Source organism: Cherax quadricarinatus, chromosome 29, assembly GCF_038502225.1.
Source record: "Cherax quadricarinatus isolate ZL_2023a chromosome 29, ASM3850222v1, whole genome shotgun sequence".
In the NCBI taxonomy this organism is placed as follows: domain Eukaryota; kingdom Metazoa; phylum Arthropoda; class Malacostraca; order Decapoda; family Parastacidae; genus Cherax; species Cherax quadricarinatus.
In genome coordinates this window covers 2,305,362-2,321,038 of record NC_091320.1, presented here as the reverse complement: position 1 = coordinate 2,321,038, position 15,677 = coordinate 2,305,362, and the positions used below count along the sequence as shown (strand labels likewise).

The 15,677-nt window shown below is 38.2% G+C and overlaps 1 protein-coding gene across 3 annotated transcripts in view; it reads right to left on the bottom strand.

Annotated features, from left to right (window-relative positions):
* Positions 1-1,919: 1,919 nt before the first annotated feature.
* The window catches only part of Nup54 (nuclear pore complex protein Nup54), a 116,418-nt gene continuing 102,660 nt past the window's right edge, over positions 1,920-15,677 (bottom strand). For all 3 annotated transcript variants that reach the window (XM_070089592.1, XM_070089591.1, XM_070089593.1), the window contains 4 exons: positions 12,893-12,998; positions 8,477-8,627; positions 5,619-5,738; positions 1,920-4,907 (listed from right to left, as the gene is read on the bottom strand). In XM_070089592.1, the coding sequence (XP_069945693.1) occupies positions 4,698-4,907; positions 5,619-5,738; positions 8,477-8,627; positions 12,893-12,998 (587 nt within the window). In that variant the 3' untranslated portion in view covers positions 1,920-4,697. The remainder of the gene's footprint in view (positions 4,908-5,618; positions 5,739-8,476; positions 8,628-12,892; positions 12,999-15,677) is intronic.

Here is a 15,677-nt window from a genome sequence, read left to right as displayed (position 1 = left end):
TTGTACTTCCCATTTCCAGGACTCAAGTCTGGCTAACCAGTTTCCCTGACTCCCTTCATAAATTATTACCCTGCTTACACTCCAACAGCTTGTCAGGTCCCAAAAACCATTTGTCTCCATTCACTCCTACCTAACATGCTCACGCACACTTGTTGGAAGTCTAAGCCCCTCACCCACAAAACCTCCTTTACCCCCCTCCCTTCAACCTTTTTGGGAATGACCCCTACCCTGCCTTCTTTCCCCAACAGATTTATATGCTCTCCAAGTCATTCTAGTACTTTGTTCCATTCTCTCTAAATGACCAAACCATCTCAACAGCCCTCTGACTAATACTTTTAGTAACTCCACACCTCCTAATTTCCATACTATGAATTCTTTGCATAATATTTACACCACACATTGCCCTTAGACTTGACATCACTGCCTCCAGCTGCCTCTTCACTGCAGCATTTACAACCCATGCTTCACACCCATATAAGTGTGTTGGAACCACTATACTCTCGTACATTCCCTTCTTTGCCTTCGTGGATAACGTTGTCTCCACGGATACCTCAGTGCACCACTTATCTTTTTTCCTTCATCAATTGTATGGTTAACCTCATCCTTCATAAACCCATCTGCTGACAAGTCAACTCCCAAATATCTGAAAACATTCACTTCTTCCATACTCCCTCCCTCCAATGTGATATCCAATTTTTCTTTATCTAAATCGTTTGATATCCTCTTCACCTTACTCTTTTCTATGTTCACTTTCAACTTTCTACCTTTACACACATTCTCAAACTCATCCACTAACCTTTGCAATTTTTCTTTAGAATCTCCCATAAGCACAGTATCATCAGCAAAAAGTAACTGTGTCAACTCTCATTTTGTATTTGATTCCCCATAATTTAATCCCACCCCTCTCCCCAACACCCTAGCATTTACTTCTTTTACAACCACATCTGTAAATATGTTAAATAACCATGGTGACATTACACACCCTTGTGTAAGACTTACTGTTACTGGAAAGTAATCTCCCTCTCTCCTACACACCCTAACCTGAGCCTCACTTCTTTCTTTCTTTCTTTCAACAAACTGGCCGTATCCCACCAAGGCGGGGGTGGCCCAAAAGGAAAAATGAAAGTTTCTACTTTCTTTCTTTCTTTCTTTCAACACACCGGCTGTTTCCCACCAAGGCGGGGTGGCCCAAAAGGAAAAACAAAAGTTTCTTCTTTTGCATTTAGTAATATATACAGAAGAAGGGGTTACTAGCCCCCAGGTCCCGGCATTTTAGTCGACTCTTACGACACGCATGGCTTACAGAGGAAGACTTCTTTTCCACTTCCCCATGGAGGTAAGAGGAAATAGGTACAAGTACTAATAAGAAAATAGACAAAAACCCGGAGGGGTGTGTATACATATGCTTGTATATGCGTATGTAGTGTGACCTAAGTGTAAGTAGAAGTAACAAGACAAACCTGAAATCTTGCATGTTTATGAGACAGAAAAGATACCAGCAATCCTATCATCATGTAAACAATTACAGGCTTTCGTTTTACACTCGCTTGGCAGGACGGTAGTACCTCCCTGGGCAGTTGCTGTCTACCAACCTACTACCTAGTATTCTATTATATACCTTTTCTAAATCCATAAATACAATGAAAATTTCCCTACGTTTATCTAAATACTGTTCACATAAATGCTTCAATGTAAACACCTGATCTACGCATCCCCTACCCATTCGTAAGCCTCCTTGCTCATCTACAATCTTGCTCTCTCTGTTACCTCTAATTCTTTCAGTACCCTGTACTGCCATAAATCTATGTGATAAACTGAGAGTTAATTAATCCCTATAAGTAGAACCTTCAACTGAAATAAACATTTATATGGTAGTGAACTAATAAATGTTTAATTGAAGGGATAAATAAAACATTAAATATTGATATTTCATATTCACAAGCATAAACAAAAGATTAATAATAAAAATATAAATCCTTGTACACAAATTGGCACTCATTAATTAACTACAAGAGAGGTAATGTCAAGAGAAACAACAGCTCACACTGTACAATACTCTGTGCACTCAATATTATTTTATTCATTATTTTCAAGTGTATAAAAAATACTATAACATTATTTTTATATAGATTTCAAGGGCTACAACTAGTTCCATAAGGTGTTAATACTTATGATGTTAGAAGACTTATGATGTTAGTTCCGTTATGTAAGTACCTAGCAGTAATGTTTGTAAAGATATATCATGATATGAATCAGGGAATAATAATTTTTATTTTAATTCTGGATACATTATGGTATGTGGAAAAAGACACTTATGTATACTTCAGGGCATTTATTAGAGGCAACATTCTGCCACTAGTGGCTTCTTCAGTCCTTAGTCCTTAAGACTGAAGATGCCACTATCTACCTGGAGGGTGCTCTGGGGATCAATGCCCCCGCAAGCCCAGTCCTCTAATTAATGTCCTGAACTGTACGTAAACGTCTTCTTCCACATCTTGTCAGTATCACCATACCATTTTACATTATGATATACCAAGACAGATAAAACTAAAACCTGAAATACTTTAGGTTAAAGTCTCATCTTGAGCGAGACTCAGTTACAGTGATGTCCCTAATACCTGGAAAGCACAGTATCAACACTAGTCTGGACAAGATTTTCCTGATACAACATGCAGCTTCATAACTTCTCATAAGAGTTACATTTATTGTACCACTTGTAACTATGACAAGACAGTACTATATACACTATTTACAGTAAACACATCTACTGTATAGTAATGTGCTGCACTTGTTTCCAATTATATTTTTTGATGCTTTTTCTTATTCGATGATAATATATCTTGTTTGAATGAAAATGGATAAAAATTATAACTTAGTAAGATCATGTGCAAGAAAACTTGATTTCAATGGAAAAAAAACACAATATGAGAACTTCCAAATATGGGGCAGCCAAATATTTCCTAGTACATACAAGAAACTTTCTCTTTGTGTAATAGATGCATTGCTGGCCCATGGTCCATAAAGCAAAACCATATAAAGCAATAACAATATAGCTTGTAAAACACTGATATGTTCTAAAACTTTGCAAATTTCACATTTTTTGATGAATGTTTACCAAGAAGTTATAAGCTTATCACATGTACATCAATTTTTTTTTTTTTTTTCAACAAGTCGGCCGTCTCCCACCGAGGCAAGGTGACCCAAAAAAGAAAGAAAATCCCCAAAAAGAAAATACTTTCATCATCATTCAACACTTTCACCACACTCACACATTATCACTGTTTTTGCAGAGGTGCTCAGAATACAACAGTTTAGAAGCATATACGTATAAAGATACACAACATATCCCTCCAAACTGCCAACATCAAATATTCATATATATAAAAAAAATGAAAAAATTTTGTTAAAAAAAAAAGGCAAGAAAAAATATAAAATCCACTCATATTTGCTATACAATGATGTGGGAAAAATTCTACATTTCTTGACTTATTTTCGCTCTTGAAAAATTGTAAGCAAACCATAGGCACCAAATGGCCACAAGCCCCCCAAAATTTAAATTGGTCTCAAAACAATTAAGAAAAAAAAAAAAAAAAAAAAAAATCATTATCTTTTCCTCTCTTCTGCCTTTCCTCCTTTCACCACCAACCACAAAGGCAGTCCTTGTCTGGTGTGAAGACACTGTGAACCTGTCAACACATCTCACAACTTCTCTGTCTTACCTCTGTCCACTTCACTTTCTCTGGTCATGTGCCAATTTTCTTTTTTTTACAATGCTAGACTTTAAAGTGAAAATCAGTCACAGGATTCAATCAAGAGGTTTTGTGTACAAGGGGCCTGGACATGCAGCAGGCATGTGTCAGCATGTTAGATAGGAGTGAATGGAAACGAATGGTTTTTGGGACCTGATGAACTGTTGGAGTGTGAGCAGGGTAATATTTTGTGAAGAGATTCAGGGAAACTGTTTAGCCAGACTCAAGTCCTGGAGGTGGAAAGTACAATGCCTGCACTTTAAAGCTGGGATATTGGCTATTTGGAGTGACATCTAAAGTGTCGTATCTGGACAGTGATTATGCGTGAATGATGGTGACAGTGTCTCTTCTTTTTTTTGGGTCACCCTGCCTAGGTGGGAGATGGCCGACATGTTGAAAAAAAAAAAAATGTTTGTTTAATTTCCATTATCCAAATCTGTTATTTTCTTTTCATTTCTTCCTTATATCAAATGAATCAGTTTAAGAGTGATATTTAAAGGGATACTACATTGTTAAAGAAAAAATCAAGTGATACTAAGTAGTGATGGGACGATACAAAATTTTTGCCGATACTGATACTCAATTTTAGGGTGATAGAGAGACAATTAAAATCAGTCAATACCCATCCATACTGGTACTTTGGTACATTCCTAATACTGTGCACAGGTGACTGCATGAGTGAATTAATAACAAATATAGTGAATTACTGGCAGAAACTGGGACACAGCTTAACAACAAACTGCATAAAGTGAAACTACATAAAGTTAGGAAAATCTGTACAATAGCTGATTTCTGGATAAGTAGGACATCACTGTACTTTACATACTCATATTTTGCTGACAGTTAACTACTATCTGTCAACCAAGCTTCTATGGAACTTCAACAATCACTACAAGTATAAAAATTAGCCTACATGAAAATAAAGCTCAATTATGGAGAGTAGATTTTTCAAGATTTGCGTTGAATTTCTTCCATCATACTATCGACCACCCGCATGTCTTCCTTAAGAACGCTAACCACAGCTTGAAGTGCATCATGCTGCCATGACATATATTGTGAAACATCCTTCTCCTTGTCCCCTACAAGTCCATAGCGTGGTCCGCCTCGAGAACTTCCTGGCTTTACTGACATCTGAGCCATGAGTTCGTTCAAACATCCCTGAAATGATAATTTTTAATAAAATATGATGACCTAACCATGGGAGAAAATATTTCTTATCTAATGTGACACTGCAGCCCACATAACCACAACCATATAGTAGAATAAGTCCATTTTAAATGTGAGCCAGACTCAAGGTGTTGACAGCCATTTTGATAAAGCGTAAAGTGCCTGGCACTGGTGTATTCATTTTGATTTGCTAGTGCAAGACTAGAAGCAGTTACCAGCAAATATAAGAAACAGTCCAATTTCAAAGGAAACTGGACTACTATCTCCTGTTCTAGAAGTGGAACATCCTAAAGAATAAAAAAGCACAATATAGTGTCTGGAACAATACACAAATAACCCATTCATATGAGAATGAAACTTATGATGACCCTTTGGGCTGACTTGGACCATTAACTAGTGACTGTGTGCACTATGTCCAACTTGGCCTAGTGAGGCCATATAAGGCCTCTCCCCATGTTTCAAGATCAACAAACAATGACCTTTACAATGTAAGGTACAGTATCAAAAACTTATTTTTGATGAAATAAGTGCTTAAAAAATTTATTGGTTTCTTTGGGCTTATCAAGGACTTAACCCTATTTTCCTCATCTATTATTCACAATATACATCAGAAATTACATAGTGCCAATCTGAGGAACATACCTCTGTGATATGTGAGAATTTAATGTAGATGTTAAAGCTGGTGTATAGTACATTACTCACCCGGTACTGAGTGGGCTGCATCAGTTGCATGTACAGATCCTCCAGTCGCATCCGGATCTGTTCCTCAGTTTGGTCCAGTGGTACTCCTCTTTTTCTTTCAACTTCTTGTGCTGACACCAGCTAAAATAATAAAGTAACATTATGATATCAATGATGCTACAAACATATATTTTGTTGGCTGACAGTATAATACAACTTACAGCCAGTAAGCAATCTTTGTTGAAGCCCATCTTTGTGATAATAAATAAATGGTGCTTTAAAACTAGTAATTTTTAGGTTAATCTGGGCTACCGTAAACTAAGAAAAAAATAGCACTGAAAGGATATTTAATTTATTTCTTAATTAGAGAATGAGTGATGGATCACCTTGCCCAGGTGAGAAACTTCCAGTGAAAAGCAAAGAAAAGTTATAGAATAATGGAATGGGTTGAATGGAGGTAGAGTAAACTCTTAAGTAGCCAGCATCATATATAGCAAGATTCTAACTCTAACAGCTTTTCATTTCATACTGAGACACACACAGTTTGGACAGAGGCTCCAGTGTGACTGGACAGCTCTGCTGATCTACCAAAGGAAGAAACACATAGATGTATTAGCTCCAAGAACACCCAGGGAGAAGTGCTGTGCAAATAAGTACAGTGCATAGTGTAATGTTAGACTTTTTTTTGTCAATGCACCGGCCATATCCCACTGAGGCAGGGTGACTAAAAAAACTTTTTCTTTTTATATTTAGTAATTTATACAGGAGAAGGGGTTACTAGCCCCTTGCTCCTATTTTTAGAATATGTTGTAAATTACAATATACTGCACTGTGAGTACATACATGAATTGTATTTATTATTTACCACTTACGCAGTATTTTCTACGTTCATTAATCACATCCTCAAACTTCTCCTTAATTACATTTGCTTTCCATTTTGAATTCATCATGACACAAAAAATTCAGTTTTACCCAATTTTTCAGATTAATAAAATATAGCCAGGAAAGATTGGTCATGATTTAAGTAATCCCAATAACTGAAGCAGGCCTAGTAAGACAGGAGGGGGGAGGCCTTAACCATCCTCAGAAAAATTGCCAGTAGTAAGTTTTCCATTCTATCAACTGATAACCAGAAACAACCAATGAAACCATAAAATTCATCCTAGAAAACACCGAGAAGTCATTATTGTAAACCAAACACAAGGTCAGAGTTTTGTTTTTTCCATCATGCAATGTGTGATGCAGGATTTCTTTATACTGTGCACACTCACTGTGCCAACCCAATTTCTCATGTCTAGGCCAAAATTTACTGCTTACAACTTATCTGAGTGACCTGAGCTTATGATGTACAACTATGTAAGGGACATAGTTCAATGATGTTGTTTTATGTGATGGCCACTCAAAGGCTTAATTTTGGGGAATGTGACAGTGAAAGGTTAATTAGGGAAGGTTAAGTTAGGTTAGATTAAGTTTTGTGGTAGGTTACATCAAGTTTGGTTTGGTTAAGGTAAACCATGTTAGGATTTGTTAAGTTATATATCTTCTTTCTTTCAACAAACCAGCTATATACCACCAAGGCGGGGTGGCCCAAAAAGAAAAACGCAAGTTTCTCTTTTTAAATTTAGTAATATATATACAGGAGAAGGGGTTACTAGCACCTTGCTCCTGGCATTTTAGTTGCCTCTTATAACACGCATGGCTTACGGAGGAAGGATTCTGTTTCGCTCACCCATGGAGACAGGTTATATATATTAAATTTTAAAACTACTTACATTAAATCTTTAATTTTTAACTACTTAAAGAAATGTTTTTTTTATATGGAGAGCAAAATTACCCAGAGTGAAATTCTCTAGGCATTAAATTACCAGAAGTTAAATTACCAGAGTGAAACTACTGGGAGTGAAGTTCTCTGGAAGCTTAATTACAGAGAGTGAAATTACCAAGAGTGAAGTAACCTAGAAGTGTGACTAATAAGCAACTGGAAAAACTTAGCATGGTCACAGAAACAGTGGATTTATAAAAATAATAAGTTGTATGGATCAAATGCTTGAAATCAATCATACAAGTTTGCAATAGCTTGATAAGGCAATAGGATGAATGGATCGAGTGTTTGTACACACCCTGCGAGGTCAGGCTTTCTCATTAATCATCTGGAGAAAAAAACTATCTGTGCTAGTGGCCTGCAGGCTCACACAGCCATCACAACATGAATGATATGGCAGTTGTAGGTTAACAGTACCTTGATAAGGGCAAGGAGCAGTTTAGTGCATTTAAGGATTTGGAAAAACTACAAGACAGGACAGCAATATAGGCAAGTGTTGCAAATGTCAAGAATTATTTTAAGAAGTAATGAGATTGTGTGAAAGGAATAAGTTTTTGTGTATATGTGTAGGAGAGGAGAATGGTTTTCAGTAAGAATGCAGCTTAAAGAAATGTGCTGTCACTACCTGGAGGGTGTTCCGGGGGTCAACGGCCCCGCGGCCCAGTCCTTGACCAGGCCTCCTGGTGGATCAGGGTATGATCAACCAGGCTGTTACTGCTGACTGCACATAGTCCAACATGCAACCACGTGACTTTATTTTGAAGATGCCATAATTGCATACAGATGACAAAGTGCCACTGGGAAAAATCAAACAAGAAGCTGCAAAGGTTTGTAGAGGTGAGGTTATTATTAGATTATCTGTCAGGAAAAAATCATATGAAGAAAGTCTTCATCAGAGGATAACCTGCATAAAAGTATATTGAAAAAAAAATTTGAGGGGAAAAGGTAGAAATACAAAACAGGAAATGAAATGCAAAAGGTCAGATTCGAGGGACTACCCTGCATGCGGAGAAAATGGCTGAAAAGAATACATTATTTTTTATTCAGTTTTGCTAACCTTAAGAACTCTGCGAGTCAAATTGGCTTGTTTCCACTTGGCATTCTGAATGGCAGCCTTTACCATAGTTTGCTTATGTTTTAGTAGTGTTATCTCATCCATAATATTGTTCATGCTTGCCTGAAGCTGTTCAGCATGTTCTTCTTGATACCTAAAAAGAAAGGCAATGAGCACTAAATGTACATCCAGGGGCAGTGTCAATGGGGTTTGGGGAGCTTCAGCCCCCAAATAAAAAATAATATTAACAGTACTGATAATTCAAAACAAACCCCAGCCAAATAGCCAGCCTCAGGCTCCCCAGTACAGACGCTCCTTGCTTTACGATGGTTCGACTTACAATATATTGACTTTGTGATAGTGTGATAGTGATGTACATTCTAGTCATCAAACTTTTTTTTTTTTCTTCAACACACTGGCCGTCTCCCACCAAGGCAGGGTGACCCATAAAAGAAAGATTTTTTTTTTTAACACATCGGCCATTTCCCACCAAGGCAGGGTGGCTCGAAAAAGAAAAACTTTCATCACCATTCACTCCATCACTGTCTTGCCAGAGGCATGCCTACACTACAGTTATAAAACTGCAACATTAACACCCCTCCTTCAGAGTGCAGACACTGTACTTCACATCTCCAGGACTCAAGTCCGGCCTGCCGGTTTCCCTGAATCCCTTCATAAATGTTACCTTGCTTACACTTCAACAGCATGTCAAGTCCTAAAAACCATCTGTCTCCATTCGCTCCTGTCTAACACGCTCATGCATGCTTGCTGGAAGTCCAAGCCCCTCGCACACAAAACCTCCTTTACCTCCTCCCTCCAACCATTCCTAGGCCAACCCCTACCCCGCCTTCCCTCCACTACAGAGTTGCATACTCTCGAAGTCATTCTATTTTCCTCCCCCCTCTCTACATGTCCAAACCATCTCAATAACCCCTCCTCAGCCCTCTGGATAATAGTCTTAGTAATCCCACACCTCCTCCTAATCTCCAAACTACGGATTCTCTGCATTATATTCACACCACACATTGCCCTCAGACATGACATCTCCAATGCCTCCAGCCTTCTCCTTGCTGCAACATTCACAACCCATGCCTCACACCCATACAAGAGCAGTGGTATAACTATACTCTCATACATTCCCCTCTTTGCTTTCATGGATAAAGTTCTTTGTCCCCACAGACTCCTCAGTGCACCACTCACCTTTTTCCTCTCGTCAATTCAATGATTCACCTCATCCTTCACAGACCCATCTGCTGACATGTGCACTCCTAAATATCTGAACACATTCACCTCCTCCATACTCTCTCCCTTCAATCCGATATCCAATCTTCCATTACCTAATTTTTCTGTTATCCTCATTACCTTACTCTTTCCTATATTCACTTTTTATTTTCTTCTTTTACATTCCCTACCAAACTCATCCACCAACCTCTGCAACTTCTCTTCATAATTTCCCAAAAGCAGTGTTATCAGAAAAGAGCAACTGTGATAACTCCCACTTTGTGTTAAATTCTTTATCTTTTAACCCCACACCTCTTGCCAACACCCGAGCATTCACTTCTCTTACTACTCCAACTATAAATATATTGAACAACCATGGTGACATCACACATCCCTGTCAAAGGCCTACTTTTACTGGGAAATAATCCCCTTCTTGCCTACATACTCTAACCTGAGCCTCACTATCCTCATAAAAACTTTTCACCGCTTTCAATAACCTACCTCCTATTCCATACATTTGCAACATCTGCCACACTGCCCCTCCCCCTATCATATGCCTTTTCAAAATCCATAAATGCCACAAAAACCTCTTTACCCTTATCTCAACACTGTTAACCTATATGCTTCACTGGAAACACTTGGTCTATATACCCCTACCTTTCCTAAAGCTTCCTTGTTCATCTGCTATCCTGCTCTCAGTCTTACTCACAATTCTCTCAATAATAACTCTACCATACACTTTACCAGGTAAACTTGTATTCATTTATTCACTTTTCAATACTGGTATTTCGCTATAGTAATTATTTGTTTATTTACTTATTCAGTGACAGTAGCTATTTATTTTTTTTAACACATCGGCTGATTCCCACTAAGGCAGGGTGGCCCGAAAAAGAAAAACTTTCATCATTATTCACTCCATCACTGTCTTGCCAAAGGGGTGCTTTACAGTACAGTTATAAAACTGCAACATTAACACCCCTCATTCAGAGTGTAGACACTGTACTTCCCACCTCCAGGACTCAAGTCTGGCCTGCCGGTTTCCTTGAATCCCTTCATAAATGTTTATTTACTTATCACATTAATCTTCGACATATAATATTTTTAACTTACCATGGGTTCGTCGGAACGTAACCCCATCATAAGTCGAGGAGCACCTATAGAAATTCTGGTACTGCACCTGTGTATCAGTCACTGCACAATCTAAGAAAGATTCCCCCACAATCCCAGCCCTCTCAGTGCATGCAAAGGAAATAGTACAGAGTGCAGAATAAGTTTCTAATGCAGCTCAAGATCAGTATTAAAGATACAAAACCAATTAGAAGAGGTATTCACAACTTACTGCATGGAAACTAATATCTCAATTTTTTTTTAATAAAAATGTCAAATTAGCACCACCACAGTCAATAACCAATCTGAACCTTCCACTAAGTAAGATCCACCAACTTTGAAAGTTCAAAGCCAATCAAAAGCAGAACTGCTAAAAAGATTAATTATAAGGAAACATGAGAACGGCAAAGACATAAATTATACCAAGTCTCTCAAACAAGAAGAAAACTGAAATAAAGAAATGCAGTAACATAAAAATGATAAAAAACAAAATGTTGAAAGAAAGGAGTATGAAATGAGTAGCTTTCTCCCAAGTTACAGAACACAGTCACCCATGAAATGGTTTACCATCACATTGAACAAAACATTAACAGAATCAGAACAAAACCACACAAAGCATTAACAGATTCAGAACAAAACCAAACAAAGCATTAACAGAATCAGAACAAAACCAAACAAAGCATTAACAGAATCTGAACAAAATCAAAGAAAAACTAGAAAATTAGCGGACAAAAAAACTGTCAATACAATACATTAACCTAAGTGTACTGACCATAGGCAACATATTACTATTCAGAACTAATGTTATAATTTTTTCACATTAATATTCATTAAATCTTTGTATGCATATCAACATTAATCCTGTACTCATGTCTACCTCAAAGCTGATATGAATGACCTTTGAGCACTTAAGAGACAGATCATGTTTGTCACTACAGTGTCACAGGATTCCTAGCTGCCAGGTTTATGAGACTAGCTTCCTTAATAATAACTTAAACTCTTCTCTTACCTGGGCTTCACATAGCTGCATGGTACCTATTTTGTTTTTTTTGGTTAGTGACTGTGACACTGTGGTACTGTAAATGTAGGTGGGTATTGAGAACTTTCAAACCAAGGGAAATAATACCAATGGTGGCACTTTTCAAATTACTAGTGCTCCCTTTTTTGGAATACTGTTCAGTGCTGACGGCCCCTGTTCAAGGCAGGAGAAATATCAGAGCTTGAACAATTACAGATTGTTTATAGCCTGCAAAGAGCCAGTAAAGCAATTACTGGGAATGCTTTAAAGTCTTGAATATGTACTCGCTGGAGCGGAGGAGAGAGAGATACATGATAACATGTACCCAGAAAGTACTCCAGAGCCTGGTCCCAAATCTGCACAATGCCATAACAACATACTGGAGTGAAAGATATGGGAGGAAGTGCAAAATAAACCCAGCGAAAAGCAAGGGTGCAGTGGGCACAATAAGGGAACACTGTATAAACATTCATAACCCCAGATTGTTCAACATCTTACCAGAAGATATCAGAAACATGGCTGGAACAAGTATAGAGGTCTTAAGAGAAAACTGGATAAGTATCTTCACCAGGTGCCAGATCAACCAGGCTGTGATGGATATGTGGGGCAGCGGGCCTCAAGCAGCAACAGCCTGACTGACCAGGCTAGCACCAGATGAGCCCAGCCCATGGCTGGGCTCTGGGAGTAGAAAGACTCCTGAAACTTATCAAAGGCATACCAAAGGTAGAGGAATGGGTTTCAGCCTTATATAACCCAACCCTGGATCAAAGAAGATAAAACAAAGAGTAAAAATGTTAAATCACAAAATAAAATTTTGGAGATAATCTATCATATTGTTTAGTAGATACCTAAGAAGTTATATCCAAGAAGTGAAGGATTAATTCATTCCTCTGATATATGGGTGTGGCTAAAGACATTGGAAAGTACATGGTCCAAGTATCAAGGAGGAAAGGTGCACTGAACAAACATCAGTTATGGAAAAGTGCATTTGTGTCAGTGATCATTAAAGTGCAGTGATGGGAGGGAATGTTATAGCCAAAGTGCAACAGAAAAATGTAAAAGGGGTTTCTTACCTGAACTGTTTTTGTAGCTCATGAAATCCAACTTTAACAACAGGAAAGAACTTCTTGGGGTCAGGATTTTCCCGCTTGCCCTGCTCCCACAATGCTGGATCAATTCCTAAATGTAATATAATATTAAAACTACTGTATTTAATATAATTTCATTCACCAAGTTTAATTATAGCTAATATAAAAAAATAATCAGAATCTTTCCTCTGTAAATCATATGTGTCATAAGAGGTGAAAAAATGTTGGGAGCAAGGGGCTAGTAACCCCTTCTCCTGTATAAATTACTAAATGTAAAAAGAAGAAAAACTTCACGTTTCTTCTTTTTCAGGTCACCCTGCCTCAGTGGGAGACGGCCATTGTATTAAAAAGGATCATTATATACTCAAAGAAATGCTTTTGTCTCACTGCACTATATATATGAATACTCTCTTCATGTATGTAGTGGTCTGGTTTGATCACATATGTGTAGTTTTTCTAATTAATTTCTTCTTAGTTATTATCCATAAACTGACAAAATCAACTCATTCAAAATAAGGCAAACTAACCATGGTGAAGTAAAGTATAATCCTTGATGTACAAGAAACCTGCTTCAGTCTTACTAATACTGTGCTCAACACATCTCTAACTACAACCTGGAGTTTACCTGGAGAGAGTTCCAGGGGTCAACGCCCCCGTGGCCCGGTCTGTGACCAGGCCTCCTGGTGGATCAGAGCCTGATCAACCAGGCTGTTGCTGCTGGCTGCACGCAAACCTTCCTGATATTCTAACCAGTTCTCAGGTAGAGATTGTCAAGAGCAAATTGGACTACCTACAAAAAATGATAAATCAGTGATGACTATGTAGGCTGTGAGACATTAATAACAGTCTGACTGACAGGCAGTTACAATGAAGTTTATTCTTAAGCTAAGTTTTGTCAGTAGAACTCTCAATAGTCTCCTACTGTTAGTTATTCCTGGAAGCCCAAACTTTCCTGCTGTGCCTTAAAACAGTCTCTCCCACTTTATCATTAGGGTTTCCCAATCAATTTTTCTCTCACTTGGCTCAAGAATCCCTCAACATTCTCTTAACCTTTAAACTGTGAGACATGAAAATAAGTGCTGTGTTGTGGCCAAATTTTGAAAATAATTTTTTCATACAGACTGAAAGAGCCTATTTCTCTAAATAGAACAACAAAAAGAAAAGTGAAATCATAAGAAAATTAGTTTTATGATGTATTGAACTTGTGCAAGAATGGTATATAATATCGACAAGATGAAATTATGACACATGTGCAACATCTGGGTATCTTTATTGTAGACGTTTCGCCATCCAGTGGCTTTATCAATACAAATTCTAGGACATAACTTGAAGACAGTAGGACTATGTACAGAAGATGAGGTAATCAGTCCCTCAACCTAGGAGTAGGTGCGAAGAGCACCGTAGTCTCCACGACTACGGTGCTCTTCGCACCTACTCCTAGGTTGAGGGACTGATTACTTCATCTTCTGTATATAGTCCTACTGTCTTCTAGTTATGTCCTGGAATTTGTATTGATAAAGCCACTGGATGGCGAAACGTCTACAATAAAGATACCCATATGTTGCACATGTGTCTTAATTGTATTGAACTTGGCGAGAAAAGATTATTCAGGAGCAACACTGGCATAAATGCTCATGGAATTTTTTGTGTTCTAATTTCACCCTGCCTTGGCTGTCTCCCACCGAGGCAGGGTGACCCAAAAAAAGAAAAACTTTCACCATCATTCACACATAATCACCGTCTTTGAAGAGGTGCCAAGATACAAGAGTTTAAATGTCATTTCAAACTGCCAATATCCCAAACCCCTCCCTTAAAGTGCAGGCATTGTACTTCCCACTTCCAGGACTCAAGTCAGGCTAAACGGTTTCCCTGAATCCCTTTACAAAATATTACCCTGCTCACACTCCAAAAGCTTGTCAGGTCCCAAAAACCATTCATTTCCATTCACTCCTATCTAACACCCTTATGCACGCTTGCTGGAAATCTAAGCCCCTCTCCCACAAAACCTCCTTTACCCCCTCCCTCCAACCTTTTCGGGAATGACCCCTACCCTGCTTTCCTGCATGTCCAAGCCCCTTGCACACAAAACCTCTTTTACCCTTTCCCTCCATCCTTTCCTAGGATGACCCCTACCCATCATCCCCTCCGCTACAGATTTATACACCCTCCAAGTCAATTTAATAACAATTATGATTTTCTAAAAAAAAATTTCTCAATGTCTAACACTCTTCCTACTATTTCATTATAATAATTATATTACAAATGTTATTTTCATATAGTCGGACTTGAGTCCTGGAAATGGGAAGTACAATGCCTGCACTTTAAAGGAGGGGTTTGGGATATTGGCAGTTTGGAGGGATATGTTGTGTATCTTTATATGTTTATGCTTCTAGACTGTTGTATTCTGAGCACCTCTGCAAAAACAGTGATAATGTGCGAGTGTGGTGAAAGTGTTGAATGATGATGAAAGTATTTTCTTTTTGGGGATTTTCTTTCTTTTTTGGGTCACCCTGCCTCGGTGGGAGACGGCCGACTTGTTGAAAAAAAAAAAAAAAATTATATTACAAATGGTTTTTAATACTTGACGTGCTGTTGGAGTGTGAGCAAAGTAACATTTATGAAGGGGTTCAGGGAAACCGGCAGGCCGGACTTGAGTCCTGGAGATGGGAAGTACAGTGCCTGCACTCTGAAGGAGGGGTGTTAATGTTGCAGTTTAAAAACTGTAGTGTAAAGCACCCTTCTGGCAAGACAGTGATGGAGTGAATGATGG